Source organism: Sus scrofa, chromosome 10 (genome assembly GCF_054392235.1).
Source record: "Sus scrofa isolate SSC_HxYL_T2T_F1_AM1 chromosome 10, Sscrofa_HxYL_maternal_Yorkshire_Landrace_v2.0, whole genome shotgun sequence".
NCBI lineage: Eukaryota > Metazoa > Chordata > Mammalia > Artiodactyla > Suidae > Sus > Sus scrofa.
The window spans coordinates 25,991,623-26,010,696 of NC_139392.1; the positions used below are offsets into that span (position 1 = coordinate 25,991,623).

The 19,074-nt window shown below is 48.6% G+C and overlaps 1 protein-coding gene across 6 annotated transcripts in view; it reads left to right on the forward strand.

Annotated features, from left to right (window-relative positions):
* Positions 1-261: 261 nt before the first annotated feature.
* CAMSAP2 (calmodulin regulated spectrin associated protein family member 2) overlaps positions 262-19,074 on the forward strand; it is an 85,249-nt gene continuing 66,436 nt past the window's right edge. For 5 of the 6 annotated variants that reach the window (XM_021064501.2, XM_084979408.1, XM_084979407.1 and 2 more), the window contains exons 1-2: positions 262-605; positions 14,797-15,056. In XM_021064501.2, the coding sequence (XP_020920160.2) occupies positions 467-605; positions 14,797-15,056 (399 nt within the window). In that variant the 5' untranslated portion in view covers positions 262-466. The remainder of the gene's footprint in view (positions 606-14,796; positions 15,057-19,074) is intronic. The other variant, XM_084979406.1, reaches the window with a different exon arrangement.

The following is a 19,074-nucleotide window of genomic DNA, read 5'->3' on the forward strand; positions in this document are numbered from 1 at the left end:
AGGAGGTGCGGCCGCCGGCGCCCGCGCCTCAGGGACTGAGGCTGTCCGCGGCCCCGCGCCCCGCGGCGGCTCCGGCTGCGCGGGGTGGGGGCGCCCCGAGTCCCGGGTCGCGGCCCCATTGAGCCCCAAGGCCGCGCTCGGGCCGGCGGGCTCCCCCGAGGGCAGGGCCGGGAGCGGGGGCGGCGGGAGGCGGCGCGATGGCGGGACGGCCCCCGCGACGTGACCGCTGAGGACGCCCCCGCCGCGCCGGGCCCGCCGCGCGGAGACAAAGGGGAGGCGCCGCTGGCACGCGCGCTCGCGGGAGGCTCGCGGGGCGGCCGGGACGCGGCGCCGCCACCTTCCGGGCCAAGCGGCCTGGATCCGGACCCCGACCCCGCCCGCGGCCGGCCGCGCGCCCCTCCCCGGCCGCCACCCCGCGGCCGGCGCACCATGTGAAGGGCGGGCCGGTGCCCCAAGCGCGTGGAAGATGGGGGATGCTGCAGACCCCAGGGACGCGAGGAGGACGTTCATTGTTCCGGCCATCAAGCCCTTCGACCACTATGACTTCTCCAGGGCCAAAATCGCCTGCAATTTGGCCTGGCTGGTGGCCAAGGCCTTCGGGACAGGTACGTGGTCCTCTCCCTCCCCCGCAGGATGCGCGCATCCCGGTTTTGTCTCCGGTCCCCAGGTCCCCTCCACGCGTGTCCTCGCACAGGCTCAGGGACGCAGTGGGACACTGGAAGGAGTAAAAACGAAGGGAATAAAGCACGTTTGGTCTTAACCCGAGATCCCTCGGTTTGGGCAGGTGGGATATGGCCGGATTCCTTTTATTGGTTAGCAAAAGTGGGTGGTTTGTTTTTTTCTTCCCGGTGAGCGAGATTTTGCCATGTTTTTACATCGGGTGGTTTTCATTTGTGGTATTTTTCCCCATTGTGCTGCATTCATTTCCCCCCCAGTCATAACATTACACCACCGAGAAATCTGAGTTGGTTTCGTTATTACTGGAAGAAGGTGGATGGCACCCAGCTCCACATTGATTTTGACATTTGTAACCATGGCTGCGATTCAGGCTCCGTGACTGTGAGGTGGCCTCTGTGGAAGGGCAGCATTAATTTTTGTTGTCTTTCTGTAAGCCTGTGTCCTCTCGTCCCTTTCAGGCTCTATTAAAGGGGTCATTTAAAACCAATGTTTGGCTTGCGGGCTGTCTGTTGTCGGCTGCTCTTTTCTTTCCGTGTTATCAGGCATGTTCCTTTTTCCAAACATTTTTGGCTTCATAAATTAAGAGAAACAAAAACTCCCTCTTGTGGGATTTTTCTTTTTAATGAAAGAGTTTTTTTGAGGGCACATACTGTTGACACAAATTGTATAGTGCAGCAGCCATCAAAAAACACTCCCTCCATTACCCAGTCTTTGCAGAATAACAGGAAAAGGGCCTCCTGTTGTAATTCCTTAGCTGTTGCTTTAGGAGCCCATGTTGTGGAAGCTGGAGAAAATTAGCTTTTCATTTGGAGATGCTCCCGGAAGGTAATTTCATCGGATGACTTTGAGTCATTTTGTAAGATTTCTATGCCCTGCTTAATACCATTTGGATATGTAAAATATTTATTGGCATTTAGTATTTACAGACTTTTCTCCAGATGTTAAATACAGTTTTTGGCAGTGGGGAGAGGACGTCCAATTTTAGGACCAAGAAATATGTGGGTAAATGGTTTCATTCGTTCTTACTGTTTCAGCATATACAGCTGAGGACATTATCAGGACTGCATGTTTAGTTACCCACCAAATGAATCTCAGTGTTTAGAAAATTGTTTGAATTAGTTTTGAGGGAAACTTCATGTTGCCTTGATTTTATGTTTTTGGCAGCTTTTGTCTTATTTGAATTCTCATGCTGTGATATTGAAGTAGAAAGATGTTCAAGGTTTTAAAACTGTCATCAGGAGTAAATATAGCCAAACCATTTATTTTAAAATAATTTAGATTTTAAAGATTTCTTCGGAAATACATATGCACAGTAACACATGGGAGCACACACCAAGTGTTAGTGTGTGTTTTTGTTTCCTGGCACCCCTGATCACAGCAGTGAAAATAATAGATTTTAGTCTCAGCTTAAGCATCATGCTAAAGCTAATATCCATTTAGAGGAGCAGTGGAAGCTAGGTAAGGATGTAGAAAAGATGGAACATGATCTCTGTGGAAAAGCTCTGTGTACAAAATGGAAGGCAGAGGGAATCGCAGAAATAATTTTTCTTTCTGAAACTGAGGAAGCTTACAGTACACATGGCACAGCGTTGGCCTAGATTCCCAAAGGGTGCTAAGCAGAACATGGCCAGCTCTGTGGGGACGTGCCAGGCAAGCTTACTGGGCTCTGGACCCTGGACGAACACGCATTGAACACACTTGGAGAAAAAGAGGCGTGAAGAGAGCAGCGTTATCAGTGGAATGTGCTGTGGGCCAGCGCCGTGCTTGGGGCTTTGCATCATGGGGTGCATTTGGGCTTCGCCCAGCTCCATGGTGCAGGCAGTGGGGTCCCCACTTAAGCGAGCACCCTGGTGCAGAAAGCTGCATTTTTAGCCAGGGCAGATGTGAGCTTTGATCGCCTGACTCCAGAGGGTCTGGCGTTGGTGGAGGCAGGGCCCGCCGCTTGTGTGCCCCATGCTTGAGACATGTCCCTACAGCAGCCCTTGGGCAAGGCGGTGCTCTTGTTCTACAGATGAGAGAGCTTGTGCTGATGAGTTAGCTCAAGATTAAACATCTGGCCAGTGGTGGAGCCTACAGGCCAGCGCAGGTCACTCTGCCTCTGAGGTCCACTCCTTACACCAGCCTGCAGAATCATCCGTTTATCTGCACATGTGAGGAATGTGCACGAGGTACCTGTGAACAGGCTTATTTATTTACCGCTGTTTAAAGAAGAGGCAGGTCTTAGTCTCAGATGGTTTGGATGAACCTCATTGGTACCTCGATACACTTGCCTTGGCAGCAGTTGGAATGCATAGATGTCATTCAAAATGGAATGAAAAACAAGCTCAGACGACCTTAAGAAAGGGACTTAGTAATAAGAAATAATATGATATTCAGAATGTTATGTTTGTACATTTGTTTATTTCTTCATCAACAGTCTGAAACTTTGAAAAAATACACATTTGTATGGCGTGAGCAGGAAAAAAGTGGGGTTTCATTTCTCTTGATGTAGATTTTTTTTTCCCTTTGCTACAGACACGGTTCTATGGCAGATGTGAGTAGACAGCATATCTCAGAGGTGTTGCCTAGTGGGAATCACTTGATCATTTAGAACAAACTTAAGTTAGGACTTCCTAAAATCACTTCTTTAATGATGACCTACAGCGTTTTCAGGCACCAATGTAGTCTTTTTTGTGACAAACTTTCTAAATGTTAACATATTAAGAAGAAGCCAGTTTTGGAACCATATGTTGGAAAGTTCATTTAAAATGATAGCTAGAAATCAATTGTGGGCATAGAATGATCTTCCTGAACTGTACAAAATAAATAAAGCACTGCCATTGTTATCCTAGAAAGCAGACGGAGTATTTACTTAATTTGAAGTCTTGTGTCAGAGCTTGGAATCGCATGCTTTACACTAAAAGTTTTTTTTTTTTAAACATTTGTTGACAAGCTCTTATTTTTTTATGACTTTTATTTTTCTATTATAGATGATATACAGTGTTCTGTCAATATCTACTGTACAGCAAAGTGGCTCGGTTGTACATAAATATATATTCTTTTTTTTCACATTATCGTCCATCATTATCCTCCATCATTACAAGTGACTAGATATAGTTCCCAGTGCTACACAGCAGGATCTCATTGCTTATCCATTCCAAAGGCAATAGTTTGCATTTATTAACCCCAGACTCCCAGTCTATCCCACTCCCTCCCCCTCCCCCTTGGCAACTACGCGTCTGCTCTCCAGGTCCATGAGTTTCTTTTCTGTGGAAACGTTCATTTCTGCCATATATTAGATTCCAGATATAAGTGAAGTCATATGGTATTTGTCTTTCTCTTTCTAATTTACTTCACTCAGTATGAGAGTCTCTAGTTCCATCCATGTTGCTGCACATGGCATTATTTTGTTCTTTTTTATGGCTGAGCAGTATTCCATTGTGTCTGTGTTCCACATCTTCTCAATCCATTCATCTGTCGATGGACATTTGGGATGTTTCCATGTCTTGGCTATTGTGAATAGTGCTGTAGCGAACATAGGGGTGCATGTGTCTTTTCCAGTGAATGTTTTGTCCGGATATATGCCCAAGAGTGGGATTGCTGGCTTCTATGGCAGTTCTATATTTAATTTTCTGAGGAACCTCCGTACTCTTTTCCATAGTGGTATTCCAAATGGCACAAATCTTTTATTTCGTCCCAGGATGAAGATACAGTTTTGATCAGATAAAGAATAAATTTGCTTAGGTGAATTTTAATCAATAAACAGATAAGATACTCTCATTACATTAAGTAGATTGCAGAAGAGGGAGCAGTTACACTGTGCCGTCTCTCCTGTTTGGACAGTCCAAGCCGTGTACGTGGTGATGTTGCTGAATTTGCTTTAACTGCTTGGGGGGAAAAGGAGGGCGCAAAACTTTTTTTTACGACATCATTCTTCTTATTAAAATCTAGCATGTGGAGTTCTTAACATGGAACTCAAGAAGGCCCACTTCCTAGTGTCACTTTGTCGTTTCAGCTTTACCAGCTGTCATCCTCCCTTTTGTACCATGTAGGTTGAAACTACGAAATCATTTGCTGTTAGAAATAACACCTTATTGCATCATTTTGTATATCCTGGCACATCTTTCTGTAAATTTTTTTTTTGTTTTCTTTCCTTTTTTTTTTTTTGATTAAAAAATCTGTTGTAAATTTTTCCTTATCCCAACACACTTTGTTGTCCACATCCTGCTTAAGACCTGCCTCTCACGCGCATCCAAAGGTTGTGACGTCCGTGGACAGCACTGTGGTCAAGAGACTGAAGCAGAGAGGCCGGCTGCGAAGTTCCTGCAGGAAGCCGGACAGGGGCTGGAGAGAGCTTGGGGGAGCCTGGAAAAGCTCGGGTGTATGGACTGCTTGCTGTGTGTCAGTCGCTTTCCACGTAGCATCTCGTTTTCATCCTCACGACGGCCTGAAAAGCTGGACCCTGTTTGTCGCTCCAGTGTTACTGCTGAGGACAGTGAGGCCCAGAGGTTTGGGAGCTCATCCATAGCCCCCCAACTTCCGGAGGTGTGTTCCACATCTGATTTCAGGCTTCGCTCTTCAGCACTCTCCCGGATGACGAGAAGGCACATGGACAGAAAAACCATTGCAGAGATAGAACCCCTGATGTTTCTAAATGACCAAATGTGGGTGCCTGCCGAGTCGTTGAAATATGTAAGAGGATGAGGTCACCTGAGGTTCTAAGGAGAAGGACGTGTACCTGAGCGTGTGGGGTTTGGTGGCTGGGAGGCTGAGCCGAGATGCGGTTGGCAGAGACAGAGGCCGCAGCGAGCTGGAGTGGGAAGTCACCTGGCAACCTTGACCTTGATGTGTTGGCCAGATACCTTATCTGAGAACTCCAGTCGAGTCGCTGGCTGTAAATGTCATGTGGAGTATGACTGAGCAGTCGAGGCTGCAGAGTAGCAGTTTGGGAATCTTCTCAGTATAAAGTGTCATTGAAATTGGAAATAGATGAGGTCATAAGAGGGAGAGAAAAAAATGTGAGACGGGAATCTGGGTTAGTGAAATCTCGAGGCCTTGGAAGGAGAAGGTTTCAAGGGGGCTGGTCTTGTTGACAGTGTCAGATGCTGCAGGTATTTAAAGGACGCCTTCCTCCTAAGAGTTGTGCTCTAGTAGGTGGGCTGTGATGAATGTTAACTAGAGAAGGGTTCAGAAAATGAGAAGTGGAGTTCCCGTCGTAGCTCAGCAGAAACGAACCCGACTAGTATCCATGAGGACGCAGGTTCCATCCCTGGCCTCGCTTAGTGGGTTAAGGATCCGGCGTTGCCGTGAGCTGTAGTGTAGGTGGCAGATGCAGCTCAGATCTGCTGTGGCTGTGGCTGTGGTGTAGGCCTGCAGCTGTAGCTCTGATTTGAACCCTAGCCTGGGAACCTCCATATGCTGCAGGTGCAAAAAAAAAAAAAAAAAAAAGCATTGCAACTGGACAGAAGACGTGGGGCGGGGGGTGCTCGTAGCCTTGGTGGTCTTTGGAGGAAGACCTGAAAGTTGGAGGTGGAGGTCAGAGGGGCCCGGAGGGGTGGGTCCAGTGGCACGTGGGTGTGGCAGGTGGAGCACGTGGTTTGAGTGCAGGGCGTGGGAACCCAGGTGGTGTTAGGGGGACGGTTGGTCGGTCGGTCGGAGCAGCTAGGTGGAGGAGCTTTATGAGTGAAGTAGCGGGGGTCCAGCTTGAGAGGTGAGTCAGGATTGTTTGAAGGGTGAGCTTAAGGAGTTTTATTATTTTATTATAATTTTATTAAATTAAATAAATTGGTATTTATCAAATAAATACCAATTATTTAGCAGATAAATAAATTATCCTGAGCCTATTGGATTAAAAAGAATGACTACAATGTATTGAGCAGTACTTTTTGTTAAGCACAGTTTTGAAGATTTGATACGTTATTTCTCAGTCCTCCTCCCACTGCTGAATCGTCATGATAAGCATTTGCTTGGCGTTGTTGAGAAGAAAGACATGACTGGCTCCATCGCACACGGAGACTCCCTTTGACTCTGCGGTCTTCCATTGTGGAATGGGGGTGTCTTTCTGTAATAATGTCAAAGAATTCTTTTTATGAAGAATGCTTTTTCACTATGAGTTGGGAAAAGTAAAACCAAGGCTGGGATCCCCTCCAGCCAACGCCCTCCTCGGCCCGCGTGGTTGCGCTGAGCATCAGGTCCAGAGGGGTCTGTGAAGCACCCGGAAAGGATTTTTTTTGCAGTCAGGCAGTGGGATGTCAGCTCACTGATATCTCCCCACTCCGTAGTTCACACGTGCTGGTTCCCGGGAATGTGTGTGCGTGTGATCCTGAAAAGCTATTTGGAAGCTGCCACGTTTCCCCACTCCCAGCCCTCTCCTGTGAACCATTTTCTGTCTCTAAAATGGGAATTCAGTCGAATTTTAAGTACTGTCGGCTCTTGGAATAAAAATCATTTGAAATGTTTGAAATATTTTAAGAGACATTGGTCCTCAACAAAGGAAAGTTTCGAAGTAGATGGTTTCATTCCCCCCCCTCCCGCCCCTTGCTGGCATTTTATTGCTAATTTCAAGATTTTTTTTTTTTAACCGTCTTCTTGTTTTCCATTCTCTCCCCTCTCTCCATTTTTTAATGACATTCAAATAACGAGGTTGCTGACCTGTGAATTTTTCTCTAATGTTTGCATTTTGTAGAATTTTGTGTTGTAACAGATTTTGACACAGTGCAGGAAAGATGATATTGTGGGGAGTGTTAAGATTGGTTTTTTTTTTTTTTAACTGAGGAACAGAACAGTGCGAAGGGGGCCAGGCTGTGTGTGAGAGAAAGAAGGGGTGGGAGAGAGCAGTGCTGACGGGGGAGGAACACCTGAGATGGCGTGTGTGTGTGTGTGTGTGTGTGTGCGCGCGCGTGTGCGCGCGCACGCAGCTCAGGTGTGGTGATGCTTGAAATAAAGACAGCAGTGCCAGGCACCCTGCAGGAGGGGAGGGGAGAGGGGAGGGGGCCTGAGATGGGGGTTGGGGGGGCACAGCTGAGGACCTGGGATTCCTCCAGCTGCTGAGGGGAAGTGGAGGCAGAACCTGACCAGAGCGAGATGGTGGTAGGACATCCTCACTTGTCACACAAAGCCCAGTTGGCCATCTGCAGAGGATTGACTGGAAGCATCCTGGGGAAGGGGTGGCGCAAGCCTGGGGGTGGCGTGATGGGAGCCCTTGCTGGCGCCTGGACCAGTCTCACAAAGAGGCTCACAGACCAAACGAGAATGCTTAGGGCACGTGGCTTGTGCCATCAGTTGGCAGTGGAAGCGAGGGGGAGGCACAGGGCAGGGTGTACATGCGGAGAGAGGTGCGGCCTCTCTCCCGACCAGCCCCTGGCATCAGCTCGCTTTGTCCACCTCTTTCTGCGGCACTAGCCTTGCCCACAGATGCTGTGGGCCCAAGACCCGGAGCTGAGGTCTGAACAAGGAGTCCAGAGCAACACGAGGTGCACCCTTGCTCCATCAGAGACATGGGGGACAGGTGTGCCTGCCACAGCTGTGGCTTGCCAGGGAGCCTGAAAAACAGCCATAGGTTTTGGGTTCCTTGGGCAGAAGACGCGTAAGCCAGAGTGTGTGTCACCGGTTGTGGCCCAGTTAAGCATTCATGAACATTAAATGTTGGTGTGTATGTTGTGTTCATTGCCTGTTGTTTGATGAGTCTCATGCATCTATAGTATATCATGAATATTTACTGCCTTGAGTATCTTGCATATCATGAAGAGTCAGCACCTTGGAACCTCACGAACATTGGGTATCGTTTGGTTTTTCCATCCCTTTCTGGCTTTAACATAACGCATGCTGCTAACCGCTGACCTTTATTTGGTACATGCTTTGAGTTCTCTAACCTTGGTTACTAGTCCTTTTCTGTAATATCGTAAAAGGTTCCACATATGTTTTACAAACTTAGGCGTCTTTTGTAGTAGAATTGAGTAGCCTTGAAAGTAAAAGTACATTTTCTGGTACAGGAAAGGCAGGATAAGTGCTGTGTTCTTTCCCTTTATTGGGGGAAGTTGGGCCACACTGGACGGATCACTGGCTCTGGAGCATCTGGCAGGGTGTAGAGAAGAGGGGAGAGAGAGAGTTTGAGCAGTGGTGGACGGAAGGAGTGAAGGCTCTGCGGGGGAAGGGAGTGTGGGCGCAGGGGCTGAATGGGCCGGCAGGGACCGTGGGCAGGGACAGGATCCTGTCTTTCTTGAAGAAGGTCAGGGGAAGGCTCTGAGTCCTTAAAGAAGTAGGGAGGTTCGGGGTGGTGTGTGACTTGTCAGGTTTGCTGATGGGAAATGAGCAGCTTCTGGCTGCAGTAGGGAAGGTTTGGGATGGGGACCAGAGTGAGCATGCGAAGGCAGCAGCTCAGACGGCAGCTCAGGTTGAAAAGTGCCTGGAGCCTGGACCAGGCAGGTGTGGGTGGAAGTTGTACAGAGGCAGGGATTTGTACTGGACTTGGTGATGGATTTGGCCTGGGGTTCAAGGACAGGCAGGCGTTCATGGTGACTCCCAGGTTCCTGGCTTGCGCCCTCAGTGGTGCTGCCCTCCTTTGATGCAGGGAACACTGGGAAATGATCATGCCTGGGGGAAAAGGTTGATTTGGGGTGTTTGGAGGTTTCATGACTTTTTCAGCACAATTTGAAATGTATAAGATTAGGACGAGGAACCCAGAGTACCCTTTACCCAGAGTTACCGCTTGTTAACGTTTCAGCCACGTGTTTTATTATCATTCTCTCCCTTTCCCTTCTTCCTCCACCAGCACACCCCAGGTGGATATAAGTAAAATATTTCCTGAACTGTTTGAGAATGAATTAGAGACATTGTATCCTCTACCTCTAAACACTTCAGACTGTCTCCTGAGTTGAACAGTACATCTCAGATAATCTCAATAAAATTATAAAGATTAGGAAATTTAACTTTGATATGATACTGTCATCTAATGTGTGTCTTGTTTTCACATTTACTGTTGTCCTAATGTCCACTACTGCTACTTTTGCCCTGTTCCAGGATCGAGTCCAGCGTTGTGCATTTGCTTAAAGGGACTTGTCACCTGGTGTTTCCAAAATGCGTTCTGCTCCTGCCTCCCAACTACTCCCTATTTTAAAGACGTCTGGGTAATTGCTGGTGTATAGATGCAGCTGGTAGCTCACCTAGCTTTATAGACAGCTGCCTCCCTCTGCCTGAGCCCAAGCATTTCAGGCGATGGTTCCTTGCAGAGCTGAGCTGGCTGGGTTCGGGATTTATAGTAACAGCGGGAAGGTAGGTTCTTGCTCAAGTCCTGGTGCACAAGAAAAACTTGTCTGTTATCCTCTGCACTTCTGGGAGTGGTGTTTTCACCTGCCCTTTCCTGAGCGATTAATTTTTTGCCTCCTTGTACTCTGGAGGTATAGGGAAGGGTGAAATGTCTCATTTTGATTTTGCCTGTTTATTTTCTGATAATGCTGTTTCAGGTTTTTTGTTTTGTTTTGTTTTAAAATATGATACAACTCCAAGGTGTTTTTTTTTTTTTAATGGTAGTCTTGTACTATTGGCAAAATGATAGACATTTTCAGAGTCTAAAACATACTTGGTTCTTGAAGACTTGTTTTTAAAAGTGACCTATTTTATAATACTCAATATGCAGTTTTACATTCTTTTGGGGTGGAATAATCTGTTTTTGTCATATTCTGGAAACATTCTTCGGCTTGCTATGGATCCCTTCCCTCTTCCTTGCTTTTAGGATCTTTTTTAAAACTTATGCTTTCCTAACTTAGATTTCTGGATACATTGTAATAAAATGAAAATAGCCCCTAAGCTATGTCTTCCACCTTCCAGCTTCGTGATGTTGGCAAATCATTGTTAATTATTTAAACCATTGTTTTTTTAAAAAATTTTTATTATAATTGATTTACAGTGTTCTGTCGATTTCTCCTGTAGAGCAAAGTGACCCAGTTATACATTTATATATATTCTTTTTTTCTCACATTATCCTCCATCATGCTCCATCCCAAGTGACTAGATACAGTTGCCTGTGCTGTACAGCAGGATCTCATTGCTCATCCAGTCCAAATGCAATAGTTTGCATCTACTAACCCCAAACTCCCAGTCCATCCCACTCCCTCCCCCCTCACCCCAAGGGCTACAGGTCTGTTCTCCAAGTCCATGAGTTTCTTTCTTTTCTGTAGATAGGTTCGTTTGTGCCATATATTAGATTCTACCTATAAGTGATGTCATATGGCATTTGTCTTTCTGACTTAACTTCACTTAGTATGAGAGACTCTGGTTCCATCCATGTTGCTGCACATGGCACTATTTTGTTCTTTTTTATGGCTAAGTAGTATTCCATTATGTGTATATATCACATCTTCTTAATCCATTCATCTGTCCCTGGACATGTGGGTTGTTTCCATGTCTGGGGCTATTGTGAACAGTGCTGCAGTGAACATAGGGGTGAAAGTTGTGTCCATATATATGCCCACGAGTGGGATTGCTGGATCATATGATAGTTCTCTTTTTAGTTTTCTGAGGTGCCTCCATACTGTTTTCCATAGCGGTTGTACCAATTTACATTCCCACCAACAGTGCGGGAGAGTTCCCTTTTCTCCACACCCTCTCCAGCATTTGTTATTTGTAGACGTACTGATAATGGTCATTCTGACCAGTTCGAGGTGGTACCTCAGTGTAGTTTTGATTTGCATTTCTCTGATAATTAATGATGTTGGGCAATTTTTCATGTGCCTGTTGTCCCTCCATATGTCGTCTTTGGAGAAATGTCTGTTTAGATCTTCTGCCGGTTTTGTCAATTGGGTTGTTGAGGGTTTTTTGCTGTTGCGTTGTATGAGTTGTTTGTATATTTTGGAGGTTAAGCCCTTGTCAGTTGCATTGTTTGAACCTGTTTTCTCCCCTTCTGTAGGTTGTCTTTTTGTTTTGATGGTTTCCTTTGCTGTGCAAAAGCTTTTAAGTTTGATTAGGTCCCATTGGTTTCTTTTTGTTTTTATTTCTATTGCTTGGGGAGACCGACCTAGGAAAACATTTGTACGGTTGATGTCAGAGTAAACCATTGTTATTTTGGCATCCGGTTAGCCAGATGATTTAGAGCTAAGACTGCATTTATCAGCTCTGTGGCCTTGGGCAAGGTAACTTTTCTGGAGTTTCTTATCTGTGAAATAGGAGCAAGAGAGCTGTTAGTAGTGAATGACAGAATGCATGTTTAGACAGTACCTGCACGCAAAGGAGCTTTTAAGTATCATACGGTCCTAATATTTACCCGTACGTTGCCTGGTTTGACAGTTGCACCGCGTTGTTTTAAAGACCACGTGTGAGGATGGATGTAAAAGCACTCCGTCACTGTAAGTGGATGCTGGAGAAAACGGTAATCCTGATAAGGAGCAGTCACCCTTCTCCGAACGGCTAAGGTTTAGGTACCAAGTCAGCCACATGAGTCGTTTTTTTATTGTTACAGGAAAAATCTTTCTTTATGTAATTAACAATAGTTACCTTACAGTCAAATAATTTCCCTTCTAAATTTGATCCACTGACACCTCTTTTTGGTTCCTCTTATCCTGGGACGTAAATGAGCTCCAGCCTCGTGTTCTGGGATTTTCGGGGCAGGGGTGGGGCGGCTCTCGCTGTGGTGGTGCTCAGGTTTGAGGCTGGTTCGCTGCTGGTTAGTGCAGCTGTGGAGGCAGGAGCGGGCTTTCGCTTATGACACGAGGGTGATATGTGCAGACGTCTCCCAAACCCCAGCTTGGTGCACCTGCTCCTGACCTCTTTCCAGAGGTCTGTACCCCAGCTGCCTTGTGGATTTTCAACTTGGGTGTTTGTGCTGTTGTTTCCGACTCAACATGACTAAAACTGTTTGTGATCCTGCTTTTGGAGCTGGTGCTCGCTCGGATTCCCCTTTTCCACTAATGACACACCACTTGCTGGTGACCTTGGCTGTCATCTCTCGCTGCCCCCTTGACCCTGACTTGCCTTTTCCCTGGGTCCCGGGCTTGGGCTTCAGCGTCTCCCTTGCCCTCCACTTCCTCTTGGCTTCTCCTCACTGCTGACCACCGGCCCCCTCACTCCACATCTCTACTGTCCTCTGTCTCTGATTTTTAGCACATCAGTGTGGAATTCCAGTTTAGTGTCCTCAAACGTCATTCTTACTGCGTCACTTTCCTCCTTCCTCGGTAGCTCTTCTCCAGGGAGCTGTGTACAGTGACATAGCCGTGACTGTGCAGAGGCTTCTCGCTGGGGAGCCGGTGCTCCTGGGCCTGAGTGCAGCCTCCAGGCCGGCTCTGCCTCTGCCCGCGCTCCTCCAGGAGCCCCTTCCCCACCACGGTGTCCAGTCTTCTCTCTGCCCCTGTTCTGCTAGGAAATCCGCTTCTTCTCTGATGCCACAAATCCTGCCTGCTCTTCCTGCCCCATGTCTTTAAGGGGCAGTCATGTCTGCCCACCGAGACGCCTCCTCCTCTGAACGTGAAGCGCTTGCTGGTTTTCATTCAGTCTGTGATCATGTACCGCGTGCTGTGGTCCCCAGTTATGAAGTGATGAACTTGACCGGTCTGTCCAGTCTTTTTGTAGATTATTGGCTCCCCGAGTGGAGGGCTTCTTTCGAATTCCTTGGAATCCCCAGGGACCACACTGGTATGTGCAGTGAACACACGCTCATTATGATACTGCGGTTTGATGAAAATGTTTCCCTAAATGATGGGACTTTTAGAAAACTTGAAGGTAAAACCACTAAGGAGCATGATATGTCAGTACTGTGAATACATTTTCGAAATGCCGACTTTGGTTAGTACTCTGGCATCACTGAGCTTATATTAAAGCTGCCTGTTCAGGAGTTCCCATCATGGCTCAGTGGTTAGTAAACCCGACTAGCATCCATGAGGATGCGGGTTCCATCCCTGGCCTCGCTCAGTGGGTTAAGGACCCAGTGTTACTGTGAGCTGTGGTGTAGGTTGCAGACATGGCTCGGATCCGGCGTTGCTGTGGTGTAGGCCAGTGGCTGTGGTTCTGATTGGACCCCTAGCCTGGGCACCTCTATATGCCATGGGTACAACCCTAAAAGACAAAAAGACCGGGGGAAAAAAAAAAAGCTGCCTGTTCAGGAGGCTCCTCAAACCAGTGACAGCAGGTGGCTGGCCTGGAGCCCTCCGTCTCCAGAAAGGCAGGGGCCTGGCTGGTGTCGGGTTCTGTGACTGCAGCTCCCTGTTAGCTTCTTGCTCGGGTGCCTGCCTCTCCTTCCGGGAGACGGGGCTGGTCCTTGGCTGGTGTAGATGAAAAGCCCAGAGCCCAGGGAGGGCGTGGGGGAACTCGGAAGAGATGCGGGGTGGGAAAGAGGAGAAGAGGGGCCTGTAGTGACAGGTGCTGTGTCTGTCCCCTTTGTCAGTAGCCTTGCCGCCTTCACACTCAGGGCAGGAGCCTGGCTCCTGGCCTTCTTCACTGGAAATGCAGCGAAGAGAGACTCGGAAACTGGTCCCGCCGGGCAGCTGCCCTGTCCGTCTCCCTGGAATGGATCAGTGGGGTGCCCGGGATCCATTCCTTTGCGGGGAAGGATGGGCAGTGGCCGGTGGGAAGGTGGCACGGAGGAGTGGTGCTCTGAGGGGCTTTGAGGAGTGGTTCTTCCCTGCCCACTCTCGGTGGCTTCAGGCTGAGCTCAGAGGGAGAAGCCAAAGGCTTGGTGGCAGAGGCCCAGACGAGGTGAGCAGTTTCTCTTTGGCCACCGGGGCACAGCTTTGGGCAGGTGATTTCTGTTCTCAGGTGTCAAGGCCAGCAGTCCCTGAAGTCGCTGTTACACTGCCTTTCCTGGTTGACTGCTTGAATGTGAGGGATCCACCGGCACTGGTGTTTGGGAATCTTGTTGCTCATTTGAGTGTGCCTGGGGGTCCTTGCCCCAGAGTCCCCAGCCTCCGCTAACGCATGTCTGTGATGGCTTGGTGGGTGCTTTTCAGAGTATACTCGGAACAGTACCTTCTTTCTGTAAAGGAAATTTCTCTCCTTTTCTCCTTCCAGATTATCTGCCCAGGTCCAATAAGTCTTCAGCTAAAGGGTTATGGTTATTTCTAGAAGGAATATTAACTTCTGTGACATAACAGTAAATTGATTGTGTTTCTTTTACAACAATCTTGTAAGGATTGTTTTTCCCCTTGATCTTTGTAGAAAACGTGCCCGAGGACCTTGGAGAACCATTTTACACTGACCAGTATGACCAGGAGCACATCAAGCCTCCCGTGGTTAACTTGCTCCTGTCGGCCGAGCTGTACTGCCGCGCCGGGAGTCTTATTCTCAAGAGCGACGCGGCCAAGCCCCTCCTGGGCCACGACGCTGTGATCCAGGCCTTGGCGCAGAAAGGCCTCTATGTCACCGACCAGGAGAAGCTGGTGACGGAACGTGATCTCCACAAGAAACCCATCCAGATGGTGAGTCTTCATGCGCCCAGGAGGACCTCGCAGTGTGTACGGTTGAGCGGGGATTGTGTTGAAAAACAGGGAAAACGGCTTTGCGATTGGATTGTCAGCTCTGCCTAGAATTTTAAAAATATCTTATAAACTTCATTCTCAAGTTGTTTTTTTGTGGAGTTTTTTTGCTTTGTTTTGTTTTTTGGGTTTTTTTGTTTTTGTTTTTGTTTTTTGTCTTTTTAGGGCTGCACCCGAGGCATATGGAGGTTCCCGGGCTAGGGGTCAAATCGGAGCTACAGCTGCCGGCCTACGCCACAGCCACAGCAACACAGGATCTGAGCCGCATCTGCAGTCTACACCATAGCTCCCAGCAACGCTGGATCCTTAACCCACTGAGCGAGGCCAGGGATCGAACCTGTGTCCTTATGGATGCTAGTCAGATTCGTTTTTCACTGAGCCACGTCGGGAACTCCCTCATTTTCAGGTTAAGGAAGATCTTTTAAAAATTGCAGTATAGTTATTGTACGTCCCTGCTGCTGGCCATTCCCATGCTTGGTTACAGTAGAAGGCGGCAAAGCTGTGTTGGAAACACAGAAGGATGGTGGAAACATGTGTTTACCCTCAAGGAGGGTGTTCCTGTACGTAAGGAAGGGTGACTTGATCTTACCGTGTTTTATGGTCTATGCATCACCCGACCGCTGACACCTGCACTCGGATGATGTTGAGCTTAGAATCTAGTGAGGAGGCAGACGGGGCAAAGCCAGTCAGCATGAGGAGGTGCTGTCGGTCTGGGTTTAAGCCGTGGGCCTTGGAGCGGGCAGGTGGTTGTGCTGGTACCTGCCAGGGAGGTGGGCAGGCTCGTAGGGTGAGTGACTGGTGGGGTTTCAGTGGGCGGGAAACATAGCATGAGGGCTTCTGGGCTCACATGTGACCGGGGAAGCGTGCTGTGTGTCACAGGTTACGGTGCTGTCGGCTCGCAGGCTCACATGTGAGGGGAAGCTGAGCCAGGGCCGGGGTTACTGGATGCTGAAGAGGCCATGAGCCAGAGCTAAGGGTTAAGGGTTTTGAACTTCTCTGTGGCTTCCAGGATCATGAAATAAGTTGCCGTATTGTTTTCCTGGGGTTGGTGGTAGTGGGTTGTTGATTGTGGGTTTTTTTTTTTTTTTTTTCCCCCTCTGCCTGTGTTAAGCAAACAACATATAGCAAAGTGCCGTGTTGTTATCAGCCTGGGTACAGCCTGCACCTTTCTAACCCTCGGGTACCCTTGATTTTCTTCTGTCTGTCCGTACGCGGGCCCACCTCCCAGACGACTCCTCGTGTGTAGTTGACCACGTGCCCGGCGGTTGCTTCCACTTTCCATCCTCCATGTCACGTAATTTAATTTGCACAACAACCCCTGGAGGAAGTGACTTCGTCCCCGTCCGGTGGTCGAGGAGGCGGGTCACGGAGCCAGCAGAGAGGGAGGGCGGCCTCAGGCCTCTCCGCTTCCCTCTGCGTCCCACAGTCTGAGCCCCTGAACTGCAGCTCCGCCGGCCGGGGAAGTCTGCTGATTTGGGGTCTTGGTCCTGGGCCCAGGCTCCCCTCTTCCTGCCTGGACGTCGTGTGCTGGAAGCAGCTGCAGCCTTGGCCTGGAGGACAGTGCCGGGCATGTGGATCACGCTTGGGACCGGGTCTTCCTGGGGACGTGGGCTTCTCGGGTTTTCAGCATGTGCACAGTGACCCCCCGGTTACCATTGTTCCCGTGGGGCCTCGGAGGGTGTGGGACGGAGAAGCTGAGCCCGGGGCCAGCGCCTTGTCCCTTGTCCTCTCTCCTCGGCCTCCTCCCTCCCCGCATCCTGTCCAGTTGGCAGCTCCCCTTCTGGTTTCCATGGCAGCCCCATCGCCGGAACTCTCTCATTTACCCATGTGGCAGCTTAAAAAATCTTTTCCCCATTTAAGAAGATGAGAAATTGCCCTTTAGAGGAAAGGGATTATATAAATGTAACGTTACAGTAGTCGCTGAGGACAGTTGACTGTCTCGTCACCCTTGTATAATAACGCCTTGCAAAGCGGCGAGCAGAGCTTGTCTGAGAAAAATTATTTTAAATCCTCCCAACAGTGGTCGAGCAGGGCTTTGCCTTCATGGGTGGTGCTGGGTCTTTCTCTTTCTCAGGAATCATGTGCCGGATTTGGTTCTCTTGGTATTTTGGGGTAACACGTACAGATTACAGATTCACATTATGTTTTGGCGTCTTACGATCATGCTTATGTTCGAGTCAGTGTTTATTTGTAAGAATTTATTTAGAACTCCAGATTACTTTCTCATAGAAATAATCCATGAGTGGTGCTTCTTTGACCAGATGATCTCACAAAAACCTTTATATTTATAATAAAATTGAAGTCATTCAGGGCATGTCGTAATTTATTCAGTTTACTTACAGAGCTTCTGCTATGTGCTCCTTTTGCTGCTGTGATTCAAAAGAGGTTCTGTCCTTCAGTGGCTCACTTTCTACTGGGGGTGGGAGAAAAATGAGCAACCTTTAATATACGGTTTAGGGGCACAGAGGCACCCAGCTTGGACCTTCCTTGCAGCTGAGTTGTGAAGGCCTTGAAGGCGTTTGTTTGCCAGGTGGGCACATAGGGTGCTGTGAGGTGGCTCGGGGGAGGGCCCGGGGGGTGCAGGGGGCCCGAGAGCCCAGGCTTCAGTCCAGGGCAGGTGTCGGGGGACCACAAGAAACCAGACCAGAGAGTTGGATGGGGACAGGGCACAGATGACCTTCTGTGTCACATCGAGTGTCACCTCATCCTGGAGGTGATGGGGCCCTCCCTGGTGTCGGGTTTAAACCGGAGAGGGTGACATCAGACCGGGTCACAGTCAGTCTGTGTCGTGGAAGAGACACACCGTTGGAGGCCCGGAGGTCTTAAGTTTCTCTTTTCTTCTCAGCACCTCTTGAGAACGGTAGGGTATGTGTAAGTGGAAGCGGGCCTTCCTGTGTACAAAGGAACGGAGTAAGATCGACAGGCGTTTTGTTAGGGTTTCTGGGGTTTCGTTCGAGTTGCACTTGTCTACTTACCAAGAAGATGGAGGGAAGCGGTTTATTAACGTACTCAGTTCCCACTGCATACTCCAGCCTGGGCGCCGGTGATGAAGTCTCTGCCCTTCAGATGCTCCTGGAGATGCGGGGTGGGGGGCACGTGGGGTGGGAGGGGGAAAGGACTGGGGGTGCAGAGTTGTGGGACGAGGCCAGGGATGGGATCGAATCTCTGTAACATATTCAGAGTAGCAAAGGCTGAGATATTTGGAGGTGGTCTGACACTGTAGACCTGCCCGCAGTCATTTTTGATTAGTGAAGGTGAGATAAATGTATCCTAACTAGGACTTTTCATCTTTTACTAAGAGAAGAGAAGATAACTGGATATTCATTGTAGGTGTTTGAGCTTCAGTGGATGGTTTTTCTCTCCGTGTGTGACATGTGGCCTTGGGATATGTAATGAGATATATATGTGTGAATGTAATAGGAACACAGAGATTGAGCCAATGGTCCCAGCGGTGGTTGGCAGCCTCCACACCCCAGTCTGTGTCAAACAGCTTGATCCCCCAGGACCCCCCGCCCCCCGCCCTGCCGTGATACTGACCCATTTGTATAACTGGGTGGATGATGGTAGTTTAGAAAATTGTTTCTTAATTAATGTCAGCAATGAGATTTGAAGAAGGAAAATAGATGATTATTAAAAAAAAACTTTACACACTGTTTCATTTGGATGCTTGCCTGTGTTTAGACACCTGGATAAATGAGCTTCTGTAACAGAAAAAGCAAAAGTTCGCGATACACAGATTCCTTCCAAGCGTCACTGTCACTTGGCTGGAAGGGGTTAGAATGAGTTGTGTTGGAGTTCCCATCATGGCACAGCAGAAATGAATTCCACTAGGAACCATGGGATTGCGGGTTCTATCCCTGGCCTTGCTCAGTGGGTTAAGGATCAGGCATTGCTGTGAGCTGTGGTGTAGGTCGCCGATGTGACTTGGATCTGGTGTTGCTGTGGCTGTGGTGTAGGCCGG